Genomic DNA, 22,112 nt, shown 5'->3' on the forward strand with positions numbered 1-22,112 from the left:
TAGCATCTGATGCTGAGCTTGCTCTCCAAGCTCAAGCTAGGTAGAAGGGTAATGGATGTAGCTTTAGGTTTGCACTCAACTGCCTAGCAGGCGGCATATAGAGCTTTTCCAGTGACTTCCTAATCAGTAATCAGTGATGCTTGTAATGGGTAAGGCATGTCAGTGAGTCCCATCATTGTCAAGCTTCAGCATAACTACAAGTACTAGGCTAGAGTCTGGAGGATCACAAGGAGAAAAACCAAACCTGTGAATGAAACAGCAAGGTATGTGCTGCAGCTCTCAACACAGAGGTAGAAAGTTTGGGGAACTCTGCTTTATGAAAACGAAGTGTTAACATTTAAAAGCTTTTTAGGTTTTAGAGATGATAAATTTTTAAGAGGGAGCGTAGGAGTTATCCCTTAAACCACCGATGTGAAGAAACAACTTAATCTCTCTGTCGATAAGGAAAAAGAACCTAGTAACCATTAGAAGCAACTGCACAAAATACAGGTTTGAAAGAGTACAGTATTCTCTCCAATTGTCTTGTTCTGTGCTGTCCCGAATTCACAATAGCAACATTTAACTCCCACTAATTTTAAGCACAGCTTTACCCTGGACTTTTGGTTGAACTGTCAATTGAATTATGGGATCCCTTGCTGTAGGTCAAGAATGATTGATGTTTTCAGACTTAAGCTAAGTAGAGATAATATCTCTAGAGTCAGTGACAGTCATTTATTTTTAAGTGACCCCTGGGTATTTGTTTGCTCTTGGTGCAGCAGCATGTTCTTAGGCAAATGGTACAATTACACCGTGAAATCTCTGGTTTTGCAGCTTATTTCCTACATTCCAGATCATTACACTAGAGCCAGTGTTTTTGTTGGTACAGACGGCAGCATTGGTAGCATCCTGATATTCAGTGAAGACACCTACCAGATGTTTACAGCATATGAGAGAGCTTTTTCTCTATGCATGAGAGATTCAGTTACAGGATCCAAGTTAGATTTATTTTTTCTTTTTACCTGTGCTAGCTGTGTTACAGATCTTCTTTCTCCAAGGCTTGTGTAGGAATCTGGTAGAGGCTCATCTGGCTAGAAAATATCAAATGCAAATAAGGGTTTGTTACCAAGAAGAGAGTGGGTATGTGCAAGAAGGGAAGTGGGTTCCATTTTTAGAGATAACGGGAAGAGAATGTGCTCAGCTACCTTATGCAGTAAAAAGGCATCTCTTTTTATGGAACTTTAAAGCACATCTGTTAAGTCTTTAAAAATGAAAGACATGAAATAATGGGCCTGTAGTTAAACTGTCATATCTAAACCAAGGTAACTTTTAGACTACTTACTGGAAGTACCTTTAAAGAAACGCTGTGCAAGAGTGCTCACTAGGAGCAGGCTTTTTAACTTCCCATGGGTTATATCACTGAAAAGATGGCTTGAGGTGTCAGTTCTGTTTTCTGAGTGAGGCTTTCAGTCACTAAGTGAGAGCAAAGTGATACCAATAGTGTGACTACTAGTGTTCAATAGCATTCTGCCTTTAAGTAGTTAATTGAACTTTCATTCTTTAACTCATCAGGAAAGGAGTAAAGCCCAAAGGATAGATATGTGTGCTTAAAGAACAAGCAATGAATCTTGAAGATCAGATGTTGAAGGTCATACATCTCCTATACATCTTCCTTCAAATCGTGTAAGTCAAATTAACAGTATCGTCCACCTCTTCCCCCACACTATCTCTACCACGTTGTTTTCACTGTCCAGTCATATAGGACTTTTCCTGGATTATATCTTGAAAATAAAGGAGCTGAAACCTTTGACGTTCCCTTTTCAGGATGCTGTTCTTGGCCCTTGATATTTTATCGCATACCCAACAGTTTCCCTGGCTCAGTTAGCTGCACAGATGTTTTTTTAGAGATGGTAACTGTGATCCTCTGAATAGCCAAGAAATCGTATATTTAAGAATTAGTAATCCTCAGCAACATTGCCTCTTCCAATCACCTAAGTCAGTGTCTTAGAGGGGAAACATTCTGCTTCTACCCTGAGATCACATCTAAATGTGTCAGCTTAAGCTAAAATGTATACAGTTACTATGTGTATAGTTATTAAAACTACAAAACAGGAATAGGTAAATGCAAAAAGGAGAACACAAGTCACGGTTACTTAAATGTCTCTGACCATTTTTCTTGAGCTGTATAATTCAGCTGAAAAGCTGCCAGGTGGTTCCCAGCTTGAGGAGCTAAAACCACTTTTTTTAGAGTGTTATTTTGTTAACCTTTTTCAGGCACACTAAGAAAATAGCAATATGATAGCCAGCTTCTGTAGCTGACTTCCTGAATGACTCTATTCCTGTTCACTAACTGAGTTTCCCTGCATGCAAGCTGAACTTCAGGTTTCCCAGTTCTTCCCATACCAGCTTTCATGAAAATTAATACAGTTCCTGAGATACAAAATACGAAGTAGCTGGCTAGAGGGGAGGAAAAAAAAAAAGTAGTAAATTCATTTGCTATGAAAAACACTGGTTTGATGTAAACAGCTACAGAACTATAAAGAATATGTAGCTCTGCTGATTTTTTTCTTTGTCTTGGAGTGTGTATTGAAGTAGAACAAGCTGTCATTTACAGGTCTAGCACTGATAGGTGACTGTTTTCCCGTTTTTGCATCCACACGCTCTTGCTTGCTTACTACATGTAGTACTTGTTCAGCATCTTCCACTTGACTTCCACCACTGAGACTGTGACAAAGGTTCTGGCTTTGTTCGTCAGTTACTTGAACCGGTACGTACTCCGCAAGTTTCTGAACACAACTGCAGCAATGTTCCAACATCTGTTGTTTTGAATCTCCACCAAACTGAACTCGAAACATGCGGCATTCATTCTGCTCAAAAACAAAAAAGAAGTTAACTGTTCATCCCCTCAGAATATTTTGATTTAATTAAGCTCCTATTAGATATAGTTAGGTAGAAGGTGATTAATTCTTGGCTCACTGCGCCATCTTACAAAATCAAGTTTTCCATGCTGTATTTTCATTTATCCCAACAGCTAGATAAGAATATAATTTGCAATTTGAAAATCAGTTTAAAAAAAAAAAACGAAGCAAGCAGGGACGTTTGTTAAATACAACTAATTAAGCTTTGCCACAACAGTGGGTACAGTTAGAGCAGGGAAATCTAAGTTCTTACTGTTGCTGCAAACTCTCTAAGGATATTCCAGCTCTGACTGGTTATTGGTGACACAAAATGAGATGGTACTAAAGTAAGTACAAGTCAACTTTGGCATCTAAACTAAAAATTCTGGGAATTACGTTCCATTTAGAATTTATATTGTCTGCATTAAAAACAGCCTTTCCTACGTAGTGTGCATAGCTAAATACAAATTCAGTTTAGCATTCCAACTTAATGCTGCTGTTCCTCCAGTAGAAGTTAATGCAGTTGATTGGGAGTGAAAGAAACTGAAATGCTTCAGCAGGAAGGAGTACTGTGCCAATGGAAAGCTATTCTGTAACCTCTCACTGAAATAAGTCCTTGGAAAATTTCATACTGGAAACGAGTTTTAGTCTACCTCTCTTGCAATTGTGCATTCAGACTGGCTCACTGCAGCTGTCCTTGGACATGAAATGGCAGATACGTACGTATACACCATATATAGATGCATTGAGAGAATCTTCCTGGTTAATAAAATGGAGAATTACTTCAAGTAGTGAAATAATATTAAGAATTACACAAAATCAACCCCCAGTGTAGGTTGTTACGCCGAACAATAGAATTTTTTAAATACATGGAAAACCTGTCATGCACAATAAGCTTCTCTTAAACACATCCCACTGATAAAAGGCAGCTACATATGGAATGCTCTTGTTTACAGAGTGTATTACTGGGACTTTCAGTTTGATCTTGAAATTTCAAATGCAAAACATTGTTAAAGCACCAGAAAAGGAGCAAGTTTTTCTTTCCTTGGACTGATAAAGCTTATAAGTCTTCCATCTTTCTAAGGTTTCAACATCAAAGCCGTTTTTTTAAAATGTCTAGACACTCTGCTAGCCTGCTGATTTAGATGAATACAAGGACATCTTTCACTTTAAAGTTTTTTGTCTCAAAGATGAGCCAGCTCTTTGTGACAGTCTGTATGTTTACATGCATGTTATTTTAAGATGTGCTATTGCGTAAAGTGACTTTTATGGCACTGTAAGTATAAAAGGCTGCCTTAATGTCTTTTAAAGGGGAAAATGTCAAAATAATTCAGATGGTAGCACTTGTTTTACCAGCACCCAGTTAGATTTCCTGTCGTTAATGAAGGTGTCAGCTTAACTGGGTCAACTTCACGTAACTGAGCACTGAGTTGTGGCTATGCCAGACACGTAAGTTCTCATTAAAATGAGAGAAAAGTAAATTGCATCTTAATTTGAATTCTTTTTGGAGACTTTCAAAGAACTCTTATTTTAGTTACCCCTACCATTTGCAAATCCATTTTCAGTCAGAACAATTTGTATTGCCATTTGCCTCTTTGTAGGGACTGGACGGTTAGATACTTAGGATTACTGTTACAGACAGTAGGTTTTGTGAACTAAACACCTTTTCCCTTCACAGAAAGAGAGTAATCCATTTCAGCTAAGATGTGCATCAGGTTTTAGCATTAACAGTGCTAGGCAGCAGCACCTGAGCTGCAGTACTAAAGAACTTTGAGGTCAATTCAATCTTTCCACCCTAGAGGGGGTGAGCTCATGAAAACAGTATGAAGGGAAATGGCTTACTACAAGAATAGTAAGAATTGCTACTGTTTGCAGATTTTCAGATTAAAGACTTTTTTTCTACATAGAGGCACATCAAAGACTAATGTGAGCAATTACTAGCGATGGAGCTGTAGAGAGGGTAGTCAGCCATGCAGCCTTCCTTCTAAGACACAAGTGTGCATCTGACAGGTATGGCTTCAGAATTGCATGCACATGTGCTTCACTGAATAAAGTTGCTGATAGTGTGTCTGAGTTTTAGTACTGGTCTGTGAAAGGTCTTGCTTTTAAGTATGGTAACACTAAATTTTTCAAAGTCTAGTTTAGACTTTGAACTCATTTTGCTAGCTAAGAGTCCACAATGCCCTATTGAAAGAGTATTTTATAAGAAATGAGAATTTCACTGTCAATGTATATTAATGACTTTCAAAAGCCAATCCTTTAATGTTCACTCAGTTTCTTCTGAAGTACATGAACCCAATGATTAACCTCCACGCTTTTTTGACATAGATTACCTACAACTGCGAAGCAGGTAATGTGCAGAGGTGGGAAAAGCAGAGAAGAGAAAGAAAATAACTGAAACCAGTAAAGTAAGGAAATCAGACTGAAAACAAGGAGCAGAAGGTATATCGGAAACGTTAGAGTAGTAGTTACTTGCACATGCCCCTTAATTGCTTTGTGCATGCAAATATAGGAACTGGTATTTGAAAACATAGCTTGCTTTCCTCTGCTTAAATGGCTTCTGCTTCGTCCTTCTCAACTTTACTTCGGTCTACCAGGGGCTGAGACATAACCCTTCACATAGTGTGGCTGGCTCCCTGAATATTTTTAAATGATTTTGAGGATTAGCACAGAAGTGATATACACTGATAGCATTTAAGGGACTGTTTCAGCTACAATTTAGGATACAAAGTAGAGAAGCTATATGATAGGACTGCTGCAATACCATTAAATCCACTTTAAGTCATGAGAATTTATGGTAAGTAAACATTTGGATGCAGTGAATTCATTTAAGACTATGTTAATATTCCTCCTTTTCCAAAATGTCCCTCAGAGCTTTCTTCGAGCCTCAAAATGATTGTGATGTTGGTGTTTGTTTCTTGTGAGATGCAGTAGAGTCCCTTAACGCTGTGCTGGGGAACTGGTTCTGTTAACTCTGAAGGAAACTGATGATCTACTGATTCATCAGAACTAATTATTGCAACAGCTCAATAGTCTTCTCCAATGATATTACACACTTTATAACAATCATCTGACAAAAATCAGAGAGCAAAGGTGTTTTGGCAAGCATAACCCATCAATTTAAAACACATCAAGATACTTATTTTTTGCATTTCCTAGTGCTGCCATTAGTTTAGGCTTATTTTGAAACAAGATGAGTCCTTGTATTTGTACAATGTTTATTATACCTCACGTGTGCTTTTATCTTGCAATTAGCAAGGCATTCCACTTTGCAAATTGTACTCTTTGGTTTGTAACATCCTATGAAAAAAAACAGTTATGCACCTTTCTTGAAAGAAATCAGATAAGAGATACAATTAGAAGTAAAGAAGAATTTCTACAGTTCTCAGCTCTCCTGGATACTGCTATTTGCAATTATAATAACCCGCTCTGTTCCTGTCAGGGGAGAATGCCAGAACGTCTCAGAATACTTGAGATGTTTTTATGCCTTAATAGTTCAGTGCGCTGTGCCAACAGTTAAAACTGGTCCCTAGCAGCTACTGAACGAAGGGCTTATCTCTTTCCAAAATTCCTGTTTCTAACTAAAGATGAACTCCCTTATCAAGTAGAGATAGCTAAACTGGAAGCAGCTGTTTTGGCTGAAACAACAAAGCCTAGAAAGTATCAGGAGAGAAGGGAGGGCTATTCTCATTTAGAAACAGCTTTTGTTTCTGAAAAAAAACCTGCTCAGCATAGATGGTTAAGGCCTTTCCCAGAGTTCACCTAAGAACCAAGAAAACTGTGGTTTGTACTTAAGTTGGTAACAAACAAATGCCACGTAATTACTTAAAGGCTAGCCAACCCCTTTGCGTGAGATCTGAGGGGAAGACAGAGAAACTCAGGTCTCTTCTATTAGCCTGAATATCAAATGTCTGAATCACCAGCTGAGCACTACTGCGCCAGGTCTCAGGAGCCAGAAAATAGCTAAATAATTGCTTTAAATACTTCACGGGCCACAGTGAAGAATGACTGATAGGTAGCAGGCTTCTGTACATGTCAGAGAATTGCTTTATCTTTTTAATTGTTAGCAGTGCAGTTTTCACACTGTGGGCCCATTTCAGGTTTTATATAGTCAGGCTGGCAGATAAACTCTAAAATAAATACCAGTCTAGCTGTTTTAATAGCCAACTCTCAGAAAGCAGTCTAAAAGTCTCAAATAGCAGCAGTTACAAAAGACATTACGATGATTCAATTCAGTTTTGTTCCATACTTAAATTACAAAACAAAAACAAGTTTAAATTATATACACAATTTACATTATCTCAGAATTTCTGGTTTAATTTATCCAATATTAGGAAACCTTAAGAAACAGAACTGAGTTAGCAATTGGAAATATTAAATCAACCTACCTTTGACTTTGCACAAAGCAGCAGGCAGTCTGCTCTTCTTACTATCTTTAACCACTTGTGGCAATCAATTAATGAAAAGCCTTCCTGAAATAAAGCAGAACACAAGCTACTTGCACAGCAAACATGCCATACTCCAAAGTACACACTCAAATTATGTGATACAATTTAATCCCTAATGAAGATTACTGTCATCTGAGTAAAGACATCGTTTGTATCTATCAAACAATTGCCAATATGTGATTTTTACCACACTGAATTAAATTGGAATCTGTAGCTCAGGTAACAACAGTATGTCACGGTACATTCTAATTTCCATATATATTTTTCAGTGTGCATGTTATGAAAGTCTCCTTGAAATGCACACTAAGAAAGCCGCAACGAGAGCTTTAATCAGTCCTTCTGAATCCCATGAAGTTGCCTGAGAAGGCAGCAGAGGGCAGGCAAACCTGAAGAATGGGCCAGCAGTTGGCTTATCTAAGGCCCAGACCAGCACTTTCTCCAGATGGAATCCAGGTAAACAAGAAGCAGCTTTGATAACTCGATAAAGATGTTTTTATACTCCAGTTGCATTAACTGACAGTCTCTTCAAACAAGATGGACTGCTCAGCATTCTGTAAAAATACCCCAGGAACCTGAAAACATCATAAAAATCTTCAAGACAAGGGACTGTGTTCCGCAAGTAATTGCACAGGCTGCCACACAGTCATTTAGGAAAGTCTAGGGTGAAAACAAAGCAACAACAAAAGCCAACACAACCAAGCTTAAGGGCAGGGAGGTAATTACATCATCTGTTTTATGTTTTATCTGAACTAATAATGCTTTTGATGACCATGACTTTTTACATAGGCTGCTTTGCATAAGCGTCCTAAGAGCCAAGAATTAAAAGTCATGCCCATCCTGGACTATCAAAAGCACGCTTTTGCCAAATCATATTCATCTTTCGCAGGTCCAGGCTAGGAAACCATCTGCCATTCTATTTTGGTACAAGAAGTTGTCTTAATAAGACACTGCTTTTAGTATGCTGGCACTAGTTTTAGAGTCCCATGCAGCAAGTGGGTGTAGATTTTTAACTAAACGTTTATGAGGAGTATCTATGAAATGTTGGAAGAGTCATGCCAAAGGCAAACTGGATCACAGTATTCTGAACAGACACCTGCTGTGATAGATTCCAGAATGGTAAGACAGTCTAGGCGGTCTGCAAATATTGGTCCCAAATGATTTAGAGGCAGAGGGAGAAAAGAATCTGTTTTGGGGAAGGTGCAGACAGCAGGTAAGATACCTCAGCTGCTTGCACTGAGCCCATTCTGTCTGTGGGCAACGAGCACATTCAGTGTGCCTCAGGGTAGAACTTACTAAGGTGTGAAAAGTCTCAAGGTCAAAAGAGTAGGAAAAACTTCACTCTGTGACCAAAGGGAAGTGCCAAGCTATCTGCTACTTCTACAGGAATTATTAAAGGTGTCTGGATCGTAAGAGGGACGAACTGCCAAACAATAGACCTCACGAAAAGAGCATCTTCCTTGGTAAGTCATCGCTCTCCAGCCGTACTGCATGCAATACAGACGTACTGCATGCAGTACAAAACAGTCCAGTGATGCAATTGGACTGCTGAAGTACTGGAGCAGGAGGGTATCCTCCTTCCACGTACAGACAAAATCCTCTCTGTCAAACAGTAGGAAGCCTCTAAAGAAGGCCAGTTTGTCACATAGTCTGACACAGGAAAGGAAGTCTGTGAAACACCCTTACTCCTTTGTTCACCTGGCATTTTATCATCCCTGGCTATGAGGTATGCCATTTTAGCTTCTTTTGATAGACCTGCCAGTCAAGAGCTTGGTATGCAGACTTTAAAGTTGTTTTAAACTAATAATGCTGAGCGTTAATGCCTGCGGAGTAAGATGAGATTAGTAGGCAAGGAAAAGAATGCAACACCGTTAGAACATTTCTAGATGTTGTAATTTCAGCTGTATATGCCTCAGTTGTATATATGACTTTGCAATTCTGCTGAGGATATTCATGTACAGAATTTGCCCCCAAAATATTGTTTAATTCTGAAAATGGAAAGGTGATAGCAAGTTAGCAATTGTGCACAGCAGGAAGTTCCATCTAGAGTCAAGACTTTCAGTCATGCCAACATCAAAGAGATAGAGTGGCCCCTGCCACAGTAATGTCCATTTATGATGCATATCAGCATCTGCTATGCTCACGCTGCCATGATAGAAGGGATCCCCTAAGGAAGCAAGAAAGGAAAATGGGAGCTGAAGCAAGATGAGTAAAGTATAGAGGGCAGTCAAGAAGGGAAGCAACCGGTTGCAGAAAACATACGTATTGCAGAAGAATTTAAATGGCACAGGCTCTAAGGTCAGAACAGAGAAAGATGTCTGTTATGGAGAACTGGACTGTAAAGCAAAAAAGATATTTTTAAACCATTCCTTCTAGAAAAGGTATATTCTTGAGGTTTATACAAATAATCTGAAAAGCAAGTCTTCTCAGTGTTTGGAATGCACTAGACCAAGAGCATTTAAATCTATTTTGGTAAAATAAACGCAAACCAGCTTAAGGTTAATTCCATCCCACTGCAAGGACTTACTTCCCTCTTCCCTCATTTCAAGCCATAAAGGTTGAGCATTTCTTAACTTACTCACATGGAGGGGAATATCCATACCTTAATTCAGAACTGCTCACTCCACTTAAACAGACAGACAAAGATCTGGACAACCAAACAACCCAGGAACTAATTTGTGCTGGAGTATGACTGCTGCTAGTGCTTACATGCTTAGTGCTTCCTGCCATAGGTTGTTTATCCATTACTGCTTGATTTCCTCTGATTCTCCTGCCAAGTCCTGAAAGACTGTTGGTGAAGCAATTCTAATATCCCCCTCTTTCACTAGGCCACTTTCCTTAACTTGTGACTACTTCTGCTTACTCTGTTCATTTTGGATACTTAATGTCTCTGATGCACACCAACCGTGTTTATTTAAATATACCTGTTCCCATACTAAGTCTATTTTTATAGTGTTTTTCCTTTCACTGTAAGACGTAGGTAGAATAAATGTTTTCTCCATAAAATAATAACCCTTTTCACAAAGATCATATAAGGCAGCTAATGTTTAACTTTCATAGCAACTATTTTACTGATGCTTACCAGGTTGGCATTCTTTTATGTGTCCTGTTTCTGAGGTAAAATCAAACTGGGGAAAAATTATATGTATATTTTTTATTTATGTACTCCTAATTATTCAGCCCAAAATTTAATTAACTGAAATTTAATGTACTTGAAATTTTAATTAACTGAAGAATGAAACAAAGTATTTCTTTTTCCCTTGCACCTTTGTTGACTGTATATTGCCAAGCAGAAGCAACTAAGAACAGCTAACCCATAGCAGAACTGCTCAGACTTAACTCCATCGTTAGATCACTTATATCAGTCATTGTCATTACAATCAGAATCCTCTAGATTTTCCTCAGCTGTAAGCAGAAAACGTCTGATTGGGCACCATGTTAAGTTCACTCCGTTCCTCAGGGCTTTTCCATGTTACTTCAGGCAGCATGGAATCTGTATTTCAGGCTGCTTGGATTAAGACAAGATTATTCTTAGCTGCATGAACTTTCTTGTCAACACTGAAATAGTTACAAATCCATGTATGAAGTTAGGTAAGTGAATTCTGAACTGCAAGAATGAAGACCAAAACAAATCTGTCCCATGTTCCATAGCTCAAAGTTGAGAGGATCTCTGTCACCACCCAGGAGCTAAGTATGGGGTAGATTCTGGAAAATGCATGGCAATATATCAAGATTATAGTGCATTTGATCCTTTCCAGAGATGATGAATCAACTGAGTCTGCTCTCAACATATGCATGGTCAAAGAAATAGTAATAGCGCCTCCAGATTGCTACCACCGTGCCGACAGAAATACAGAGAAAGCAGCTGTGGGCAGTGTTCCTCCCCTTGAGCAGGCACCATCAGTACCTGCTTTACATTCAGAGCTGTTCATTGCTGAGCAGTACTGGGTACGAGCAAAGACAGATGGCAGTATAAGATTCACTGGGAATATAGACAGAAAAGCAACATAAAATTGGGCAGGAACATAAGATTTCAAATGTTTACAATTTGAAGATACAAATGGCAGCATTTCTAAAAGTTTGATCATTAGCATTCCATCATGCCTACAGCCTTTATGTCATTCTCTGGGGTAATGCCTGTAAGAGCACTGCATTCAAGGAAAACAATTTCATACATCTCTGACAAAAATCTCAGTCTCTCAGAGGGAGGATCCTGAAGAAAAAAAAAAAAATAAGCTGAAGCAGAAAACAAAGCAAGACATTTTCCAAATATTTTGGAGCCAAGACAAGACATGACCCCATGTCACATGAGGGAGAGATAATAATGCTGGTCCAGACTTACACCCACGTAGTCTGTCATTAACTGGGAAATACTTTTGTTCTGATTTTGCATTTCAGCCTTCAAGAAGTTGCTCGATAATGAGGCCTTTGTTCTGTGTTGCAAGGTATTGGTTATTATTATGAATACTTCTATTATTGTATTCTGTAGAAACTCTGTGGTGCTAAGCAACATACGAATACATGAACAGATTATTCATTTTATGTTAGGGTTGCCTAAAGGCCTTACAATCAATCTTAACTAAAAATTAAACCCAGAAAACCAAACACAAAGACAACCTTTCTCGTTTTTTGGCTGCCAATTATAACATGCTCATGAAATGCATATGTAACTGTTTGTCCTCAGAGTTCACAGTTCAGACTGGGGGTATACAATGCGTAACGTAATGGATGAGGGATTCAGCTGTGTATCCCACTGACTGGGAATGAGCATTCATAAGGAATTATGAGTTCAGCATGAGATCAAAAAAATGCTAGTGGGTTCATTAATATTCCAGTGCATAATTGCCAGAGTGCTCCTGTCTGAAATGGAGGAAAGTGGCAGAAAAGAGATGCTGAAGGCTTCAGACAACATCCCGCTTGCAACATTCTGATTCAGGCTGGACAGCAATGTGGTACACAGCCATTTCCCCAAAAACAGCAATCCTCTGCTTGCACAGGCCCTGTTTAGTTTCTACAGAAGGCACCTGTGACAGTCTACTCATTGCCCAAGGTAAGCAACGAGTAAGCAACATTGCCTGCTCTGACCCCTCCACGTTGCAATCTCACGCAACACTGCACAAAACCAGCAGGGATGATTTCAACCTGCTATTTTCCCCAGATGGAGAGACACTGCCCTGCTACTGCATCATCCCATCCAGAGCTCCACTTCATGGATCTACTCACCATGCTGAGTGTGGGAGGTACTGTGAAAAATATTTTTGAAAATAATGTTCACTATCTAGATATTAAGTGATTTGTTATGTTACAAATGTCAATATTTTTTGACTGCTGACATTCTAGGTACTATGATTATTCAACACTTATACTGAAGAACACCTTGTTTATTCTTAGAAATGACTACTTTGGAAACAAAGGAATAGTAGTATTATTTCCAGGTATCTGCACAATGTGGCTAAATCTGGTAAAAGTCTGCAATAGAATAGAAATGTTTCTTATGGAAAGCAAACATCAGTGGGCGCTCAGTTGGAGTTGAGAAGACTGTTACTCTAATCTTACTGCAAGACAGAGAAAAATAAGGATATGAGAGCAGACAGTCTGAAAAAGCTTGTGAATTATGTGTGTTATGATGAACACTGTATAACAGACAAAATTGAGATGCTTTCAGAAACCGTAAGCAAAATCTGAAAACATTCACATGTTTCCATGGTGACCTCTTTGATTGGGATTTAGTCATTAATAGTTATAATACTGGAAACTATATGCTTGAAATGTCGCATATAGATTGTAAATCAACTGCTTGTGTATATATGAAAAAATACCAATTTTTATCCTATTGGCTTTAAGACAATGTGAGTTTTAATACTGTGCTTTTAACTTAGAAAACTGCTTACTTTATAAAAAGACAAGATTCATTTCATTAATGACTGAAAAATAATAAAAAAAATTAATTCCAGCTTAAAGCTAGAAGTTATGGAAATCAAGCTTTGAATATAATTCCAATCAAACTTTTATCTTGTGACTAACACACCTAGAAGTCTTCCTTACTTTTATATCTGTCTCTGAGATCTAAATACTGCCAAATAGATCAGTTTTTTTTCCTATGACGAGCTGTTTTGAAAACTGAGCAGAGAGTACAAGTGGCAATGTGACAAGAAAAATTCCCCAAACATGACTACTTGGAGAGCGGGGGAAGTAGAAAGTTGTCTCTCCAGAAATTTCCAAGCAATATGCCAGTCTCCAAATTCTTGGGAAGCTAAGAGCGTAGCAGAAACCACGTGTTTCACAGGCTGTGTGTAACTTCGATCTTAGTTCATGTGAGTATTAGCTGCCTCAACCAGATCTTTAGAGTATAGAGTAGGAAGGGGAAAGGAAGAGGATAAAGGCCAAAAAGCCAAGGCAGACAGACAGCAAGCTAACTAGGAATAAAAGGATGTTAAGCTGTGTTCTCTTTTTGCGTGCAATTTTTTCAACCCCAATCTCTTAGATGCCTGATCTTAAATGCTACTGTTAGGCTTGTTTGATTCTGAAGAACCAATCAGGGCTGAACTCATTAAACCAAGTGTTCTGTACAGAGGCAAGAAAGCTAAATGAAGGATCGAATGCAGGCCACACATAGGCAGCCTCGAGGCAGCCACGCAGGGGACTCGATAACTGATGAATGTTTTTTGCCAAAGCGCAGTGTTGGGTGCAGGAGCACATGCTGCTGGGTGGCAGCTTTCTGCAAAGAGTTCTCACAGACTGGTACAAACTGCAGCCCCTCGCAGGAGGGAACAGCAAAGAAAGCCCCCAACTCGGGACAAACCTCAATGCTTCATAGAACCTCAATTTTTTTTTTTTTTAAACTACACTTTAGAGCAATGACAGCTGACCAAGGACCTAGAGAGGCAAACAGAACACTCATGGGATTAGCTGGCTGAAGTACTTGAAAGCATTCCGTTAGTAAGTCAAGGTAAGCAATTTCTTCTTTAAGTCCTGATAGAAAATACATACTTCCCTAGATCAGTATTTTATTTTGAACTCTAACTTTAGTGTAAGTATATTTTATTAATGCCACTACTCTTTAAAAATTAGTAGTTGGGTTTAGAAGAATTATGGCAGGAGAGTAATATAAATCTGAAACCCTTGTAACTCTTTACTGATTCTGGTCATATAATACATAATAGTTACAACAGGCATCTATCATTATAGGAGACACAAACGGGGAAACTGATGTAGTTCCACCACCAAGCAAGCAGCGTTAGCAACCCGCTCACTTCCCCAGGTCCTTGTCCTATGTCCTCACTTGTTGCACTTTGCACTTTTATGTACCCAAGGTAGAGCTGCGAGTATCATCTCAAAAACCTGGCGCATAAGTTTCAGGCACAGCAAAGAGAGCATCAAGAACATCAGGATGCCTGCTGAATGTCTGCCTAATTAATGAGGCTAGATTCTACTGTATCCTAAGCACCGTTAGCTTGTTAGAAGTCAGGAGGGGACGTGGAGGGCACTAAGGACATTTAGCCTATACTTCAAAAGATCAGGTCACAAATCAATTGCTCTGGATTCATTTTATACTATTAAATAAGCGTTCTTCACAATTTCAATTTGTTTAACATGTAGGATATTAGGAATTCTAGCACTGGAATTAATTGCATCCAATAAAACACTAAAATATAATTTTCATGATGTTCCAATTTGAAGGAGGGAAAGGAAATGAGTTGCACGTGTCATACACAGAACACGAGGTATCTTGAGTGCGACCAGAAATTGCCACAGATGTTGAGATATTCCTGTTAAAATTCTGTTATTTACAGTGTACAAGAATGAGATTTTCCTAAGATATGCAGTCTGTTAAGCAAAACTGCAGCCAAAATAGGTCCTAAAAATGTTATGCATTTCCAAATGAAATACTGAAAATCAAAATAAACAAAATCCCTTTTACATGCATTACAAATTAGTTTGTTTTTTTTATGTTCTAGACTCTGATGTTCTGTTTACTCTCCTCTGCATTCCATTTAGTTCATCACAAGAAGTCATCTCTGGCAGTGTCACTAAAGAATATTTAAAATGATATCGAGAGCATACCCATTCCCCAAAACAGTCTACCCATTAAAACAGGCAATTTGGTTATCTTTGGGCAACTGATGGATACACTGAACACAGTTACTGATTAGAGTAGGATGGATGTGCTTCAGTCATCAGCTTTGGAGCATTCTCAGGTACTGTAAGCAATTGCATCAAGCTGCAGTACCCAAGCCCCAGGTACAGAGTGATCTGCCTGGTCTGAAAGTGCTGAGCCTTAGCACATACATTGTAGTATGCTCTCTGGCCAGAAAATAGTATTGCAAATTCCATTAGTGAAAAGTCTGCTAGAAGATCATTCATTGAATATTCTTCTATTTTATGGCTTATGAGAATAATTCTGTAAGTCCTCTATAAAATCTTCTTATGTGAAAGAAGCATGACGCTCGTAAAAGAGTCATGGTCTCGCTTGGTCTTAAGAAACCAATTTTCTTTAAGAAAGAAGGTTTTGTAACAGTCCTGCTTTAAGAAAAATAAAAAGGGCTGTGAGAATATGTAAATAGATGCATTGAAGAGAAAATATTTAGATATAAAGTCAGGAATCCTTGAATATTCATCCCCAAATGGATCAGGTTAATCCAGCCATTAATGAAATACATATTTTCATTTCTGAACAACTTTAATCTCAGTTTTGTGCAAATGGAGATGTAGTGAAAGTTACCTATGGATGAAAGGTAAGATACCAAAGAAAAGCATTTAGTAAGCAAAGAACTCCCACAAGAGCTATTGCCTGATGTTTTCATACAAAGGGAAGTGTATGTTACACAAAATAGTTTGTAGTTTAGTATTTCCTAAATCATCACTTGACATGAAAAAGCATTTCATGGAAGAATCACTGAGCAACTGAATAAAATATGCCTTCATCCAAAAATGAGTATTCATGGGATCCTTGCTCACTAAAGAGAAAATACTTGGAGCTTTCACTGCTTTCATGTTAGCCAACCAAGATCAGTTTAGGAGAAAATTAACTAAGAAGCCGATCAGCACAGAGTTCAATTAACACTAACATTTACTGCAGAAGAATGAATAAAGAAAACTTCTATATGCCAGACAAAGCAGCTAAAGTCTGAAGTTCACATTTTTCAACTGATTCAACTGTAACTGATTTTTTTTTTTCTTGCTGGACTTTTTAAAAAGCATCCACCCACAATATTATCTGCATAACTCAGAACTTGCTGGCAGCTAAAAAGGTTCATTTTGGCTTTTGTAAAATGTACACACCACTGAAGAACAGATGTACTCTGACTTTTCCTAAAGAAAACAGAAGGTACTAAACAAGATAGTTTGAGTCTATTAATGCACCGATTTTACTATATTCTATGCCCATTTAAAACCAGAAGAGATGAAAATACATCATACTACGATACTGCCAGTTTTAAAAGCATCCAATTAATGTTTTCTTTGTCAAAGATGTTACCTAAAAACTTCTTTTTTTAAACCTAGAATAGTTCACGTTAAAATTCTTGGAGTGGGCTAAGGGTTCCTTTACTGCTGCAATAAAAAAAAATATTAGGAACATTCACCACTTTCTGAATTCTTGCCTTTAGTTTGCAATTTGTTTCATTTCATTTTTGGATTGCTGCTAGAGGGAAAAAAAATCCCTTTATTATTCATCCACATAAATTTTACAAAGAGACTAATAGTTATTTGAGTAGAGAAGGAAGTGGTCCCTGTGACAACAGAACAACTACCAGAATAACCTCCTTCATTTGTCTTTGAAATAACTAGTGGTTGAGATGAGGCAGCGTACTTGAGAAACCATTTGTTGATGTCAGATGGCAATTTCTGTAATCGTACATCATGTGATTGCTTAATGCTTTCCTATGATAAAAAAATATCTACTCTTCCAGAAAGGTTCTTCAGCCTTAGAAAAGGTGATTTATCCATCAACAGCAAATGCCTCAGGAAAGTCAAACCAGATGGGGAATCCTGAAGAATAGCACTTGTTGCAGGTTGGTTGGCTTTTTTTTTTTTTTTTTTGTACATTAAAGCAGTCTCATGTCATTCAGAACAATGTGAAACATTCAGTAGTTCTTGAACTAAAATCACACCTCTACAGGAAGTTAAGCCTAACTCTGACCGGACCAACCATGTTTAACCAAGGAGCAACATCCCTCTGAGAAGACGTTCTGTTACATTCCTTATTATCTGCAAACTGGAAACTCCAAAGACAGTATGGTCACCTTCAGGCTTCTCCAGGGTCTTGCAACCAGTGGGATCACCATGAAAACCGTGTATGCCCCCCCCATAACGGAGAATACTTCTTTCACTATCTGGTGTTTGATAGGGCTCCACCAGGTCTTGTGCCTCACTGTATTCCTGTGCAAAGGTATAAAGATGTGATAGCTGTTAATGGGTTCCCTCAAAATCAGAAGCCTGCTGACCATCAAAAGGTCTGAAAAGCAGGGATTAGAAGATGGATCAAAAGACTAGACATCAGCAGTTTTTAAAGGATGTAGTTACTACATAGCAAGAAACAGTTTTGTAAGCACATCAGAGGGAATTTCAATGCAAGTGAGTAAGGCAGCACATATGTGTTGGAGAGCACCTCGGCATTGAAAAGGAAACTCAGTAGCCCATGCCAGCAAGTACAAACAGTAAAAACAAGAACTGAATCATTCCAACAATTGCAGCACTTTATCAGACTTCATACATTCCCTCTGGAGCAGAAACTTGTGTATTTCACATTATCCTCCATGACAAAATGTCCATTATAATAGACCCCCAGTGAGAAGATGCAGTTTGTGACAGATTCAAAAGAACTATACATACTTAGTTGTGCAAAGCCTGTTTAAACATTGTGACAGGTTTCTGACAACTCCTGGGAGCTGGAGACTACAGGGAGATGGCACCAGTGAGATTAACCATTTCTACGGTCTGATTATTTCTACAGCAACAACACAGGTTGTACTGCATTGTAATTCTTTTTGTTACATGGCATCTCAACAAGGACTTTGTAAAATTCCACCAATAGCCTGCATAGTTCTGGCTTGAGTGATACTGAAATGATACTGAATTTCCAGTGTCCCTGTGTACTGCTTGAAGAAAACCGTACACAGATTCAGTAATGGTCATGCATACTGTGATATCAGTGCTGATACCAGCTTCTGGCTGACAGCACCACCCCTGCACATCACCTTTCTGGCTGATGTTACTGGCTGCTTTACTAAGTAGATTCCACAGACTGGTCATCAGAGCCTGAAAAGATAGGTATCTGTGGGTTGGGATTGTCCCAGGCTGAATTTTATCACTGTGTGGGAGGGCATGTGCTCAAGGAACAAGTCTAAACAGTAAAGCTAAGCCAGATGTTGGGCCAAATCACTTGTAAACAGGAAACACAGGTCCGAAGACGTCCACCAGTGTTCACAACTAGCAGATTGGATATTTGCTAGGGTTTTCAGCCAGTCCAGTATGTTGAAGAGGGAACTGTGGGAAGACTACTCCAATCTCTGACCTGTTACAGAGAGAGATAAATAGGCACAGGGCATGTTGTACTGATGCATTTTGCACAGAGCACACCTGCAGCATGATCCCAATTACACATCCTAGGAGAAGTACATCCAAAGGAATTGACAATCAGGTTTTAAAATGCATACAACACCCGTTTTGTATACCTTCTCTCATACACTTAAGACATCTTTGGTGTGGCCTTAAGGTTGGTATAGAAACATTGCCAAAATTTGTTTAAAAAATGATGTTTTAAACCTCTTGGTATCATATATTGGTCATATTTACCAAGCTTGTTTGTTCCACCTCTATTCTACACTATTCTTAAATTGAGATTGTTACTGCAGTATCTTAGTGTCTTTTAGAAGCTGAAACAGACCTGAGAGATCTCTTCAGAAATTCCTCATTTGGTATTTCAAGCAAGGCAGCAGCCTGAAAGCTTCACTAGCCATTAAACTCGAGAGCTGCAAGAAAGTGCTTTTCTCAGCCAAGTCTTTATAACACTTTTCTTCCTGCACTCATCCCTTACGACAGCATGCTTTATCTGCACATTATTATTTGCCAGATACAATCCTTGCCAGACAAAGTCTCTGAAGGGCTATAGCTTTTGTCCATGCCTTTTCTGCTCATTAGTTAATTACTAAAACTTCAGTTAGCCTTTATATGGTTATTTCAAGGACATTCTGCAAAGTAATACAAGTCTACTAGGTACTAAACAGTTGCAGCTGTCTGATGAGCGTACTGAAAACAGGACCAGCCCCAGGAGAGGGGCATTCTGCACTGATTCATTCCCCGCAGAATTTGGCAAGAGACAGCAGCAAGTCGTATTTCAGTGGCGTCTGTTTAGCAATCTGGACATTCAATTACTCCATTCCTTTTTCTTATTCAACACACACTGCTGAAATGCTTTCCATGTTCCATTTCTACCTTGTCCAAAACCACTCAACTTGTGCTTCCTAAATATATAAGCCAAATGCTATGCCTTGTACGAGGGCTATACAGACAGCTCTCTGTTAGTTCACTCATTACCTATTCAATAACCTTAAAACACTCCAAGGTCAAAAAAAAAAAATCACGGATATCTTGAAAATTTTAATTGAATCTTGAAATCTTGAGTATCTACATGGGTCTTCCCCTCTATATTTGCAAGATATTTCTGTAAGTTTAAGACCTTTTAGGAGGCACAGCAGAAACTAATTTATAAACTTATACATATCCTTGTGCACGTTCTGTGTTAAATATGCATTTGTCTTAATGCTGCAGAATTTTCCAATGTTTTGTAGTTTATTTATTTTTAAAAAATATATTTATCAGACAATTCCTACTTGCTATCATCACTTGGTATTGGTGATATACACTGAACAGACTGGATCCCACTTTCCAGTGCAGGCTTTTTCTGTCATGAGGAATGGAGCAATCTCAGCATCAAACCAGTTTCCTTAGATGGGGTGTTTTAGGATGTCTTTATAGCTTAGAAGCCAGTTGTACTGAAGCATAGGCTACAACGCAATCAGTTGACACAACTCTGAAGATATTTTGTCTCCAGGAAGGTAAGATGGATGTTAGATCACAATACCCAACATATTGAAAACAAACAAACAAAACGAAATCTGGTTTATCATAGGACAGGATATCAAAATACTAACAGATCACTTGCAAGAAACTAGCTGGAACATATGGCAAATCTTATAATAAGTTATATTTTTATGTATTTCTTAACAGCATATTTTCTGTTTTCTTATGCTGAAGAATTATGTTGGAGAAAATCATCTTTCAATGTCAGCAGCACTTCATATTGTGTCTTAATCTAGATTTTTAGAACCACTGAGGAAACACTGTTCCTCAGTAGGAAATAATACATGTAGTATTAGTCTGATAAGCAAAGAGAGAAAACACCACAGGAGAATTTCCATGAGCAAAATAAAATGGGTAGTTTCCTTTCACTGTGAGAGAACATGAAGCTAAGAAAGGAAAATAAGCCAATATTGACGATAATGTAAAAGGAGAAATTGTTTTTAAACATGAGAAACAAACAAAAAACAACTTACCAGTACTGTTCTCCCTTGGGAAATAAAGAAATGGCCAGATACAACAATGGTAAGGATAAGATGACCAGATTCTTCATTTGATTCAAAAACCTTTAAAAAAGATTGACAAAATAAAAATCTATCCCTGCATACACATAATCTACACTTTGAGTAATACAAAATGAGAAAGGCTTCAGAGGTCAGTACTGGAAGTCAGAGGTAAAAGTAACTCCCAGAAATGTACTTTGCCTTCAGCTCCCACAGACAGCAGGCAGAGTCAAGAAATATTTACTAATTAGAACCCCATACACAGACCTAACTACTTAGGAAAAACCCATGCCACCCATTTTCACAAATGAAGGGCCAGGGATAGGAGTAACGAGGGCAGCAGAACAGAGAAAAGACCCCGGTATGGGGCCACCTGCCAGGAAGAGGCGGTTTGCTCCTCATCGCTGTCCGTCGGGGGCAGGAAGCGGCCGTAGCGCTTCAAGGGCCACGTCGAGGCACTGCCTAAGAGGGAGCCGCCGCTGCTCGCCGCCATCGCGGCTCTGAGAGGGCTGCGGCCCCCTGGCACGAGCGGCCTGCAGGCAGCAGAGGCGGGAAACGGCAGCCAATAGGAGAGAGGAGAGAACGCGTGAGGGGTCTCGCTCACCAATCAGCGAGCAACAGGGAAACGGGAGCCAATCCGGTAGTGCACTCAGGCTCGCGCGGGTGGTTGCTTCTCCTCCTTAGCGCCGCCATTTTGTGGGAGCTCGACGTCAGTTTTGGAGGATGCTGCCTCTGTGAGAGGAGCGCTGCTGGTGACTTCCCCCTTCTCCTAATACAATTTATGCGCCGGACTTCGTCTGGATTGGTTCAAATTGGCGTGTTGATGTGGCACAATTGGCCTGCAGTGCTGAGGGAGAGAGGAGTACATGCCAAGAGGTGGGTTCAGCTGCCATTTGTAGATTGAGGGGAGCCATCAATGATATCTGCATCTGTCCTTCCTAAGGTGATGAATTTCTGAGTCCATGTAGAAAAGTAACCCAAAAACCTAGCATACCCTTTCAGTTCCTGGTGCAGTAACATGTTGCGTTAAGTTTGCAGACCTAAAACAGAACTTTTGTGGTACCTAAAGTAGGAGTTATGCTAAATGTCAAAAAGCATTTTTTTTTCAGTGTGTTGCCTTTTGCTAGGCAGCACAGGTTTGTACAGATGGACTAATAAATCAAAATTGCACTTCTCTCCCATTTTGCTTCCTCTCTGTTATTAGGTTGCTC

At 39.0% G+C, this 22,112-nt stretch overlaps 2 protein-coding genes across 5 annotated transcripts in view; one reads left to right on the forward strand and one right to left on the reverse strand.

Moving 5' to 3' along the window:
• Nucleotides 1-510: 510 nt before the first annotated feature.
• On the reverse strand, nucleotides 511-21,532 carry REC114 (REC114 meiotic recombination protein). Of its 4 annotated transcripts, none has more exons than XM_035335313.1 (5): nucleotides 21,275-21,532; nucleotides 20,875-20,964; nucleotides 7,262-7,345; nucleotides 2,664-2,843; nucleotides 511-1,067 (listed from the first exon to the last, which is right to left on the reverse strand). In XM_035335313.1, the coding sequence occupies exons 1-5, from the start codon at nucleotides 21,392-21,394 to the stop codon at nucleotides 906-908; spliced, it is 636 nt and encodes a 211-aa protein (XP_035191204.1). In that variant the 5' UTR covers nucleotides 21,395-21,532; the 3' UTR covers nucleotides 511-905. The 4 variants fall into 4 exon arrangements, with proteins under 4 accessions (XP_035191204.1, XP_035191203.1, XP_035191206.1 ...); XM_035335312.1 differs by having other exon boundaries at nucleotides 2,652-2,843; XM_035335315.1 differs by having other exon boundaries at nucleotides 2,652-2,843; nucleotides 21,259-21,426.
• HCN4 (hyperpolarization activated cyclic nucleotide gated potassium channel 4) overlaps nucleotides 21,435-22,112 on the forward strand; it is a 148,607-nt gene continuing 147,929 nt past the window's right edge. The window contains exon 1 of the mRNA XM_035335307.1: nucleotides 21,435-21,541. The gene's annotated coding sequence lies outside the window, so the exon portion shown is untranslated. The remainder of the gene's footprint in view (nucleotides 21,542-22,112) is intronic.

This window comes from Oxyura jamaicensis, chromosome 10 (genome assembly GCF_011077185.1).
Source record: "Oxyura jamaicensis isolate SHBP4307 breed ruddy duck chromosome 10, BPBGC_Ojam_1.0, whole genome shotgun sequence".
NCBI classification, from domain to species: domain Eukaryota; kingdom Metazoa; phylum Chordata; class Aves; order Anseriformes; family Anatidae; genus Oxyura; species Oxyura jamaicensis.

What these genes read in the sequence shown, in the direction of transcription:
- REC114 (XM_035335312.1), bottom strand. Translation starts at nt 21,394, where the DNA reads ATGGCGGCGAGCAGCGGCGGCTCCCTCTTAGGCAGTGCCTCGACGTGG. An exon ending in CCCAAGGGAGAACAGTACTG is followed by an intron (nt 7,346 to 20,874) that starts GTAAGTTGTTTT and finishes GCTTTATTTCAG; the next exon opens with GAAGGCTTTTCATTAATTGA. An exon ending in TGCTTTGTGCAAAGTCAAAG is followed by an intron (nt 2,844 to 7,261) that starts GTAGGTTGATTT and finishes GTTTTTGAGCAG; the next exon opens with AATGAATGCCGCATGTTTCG.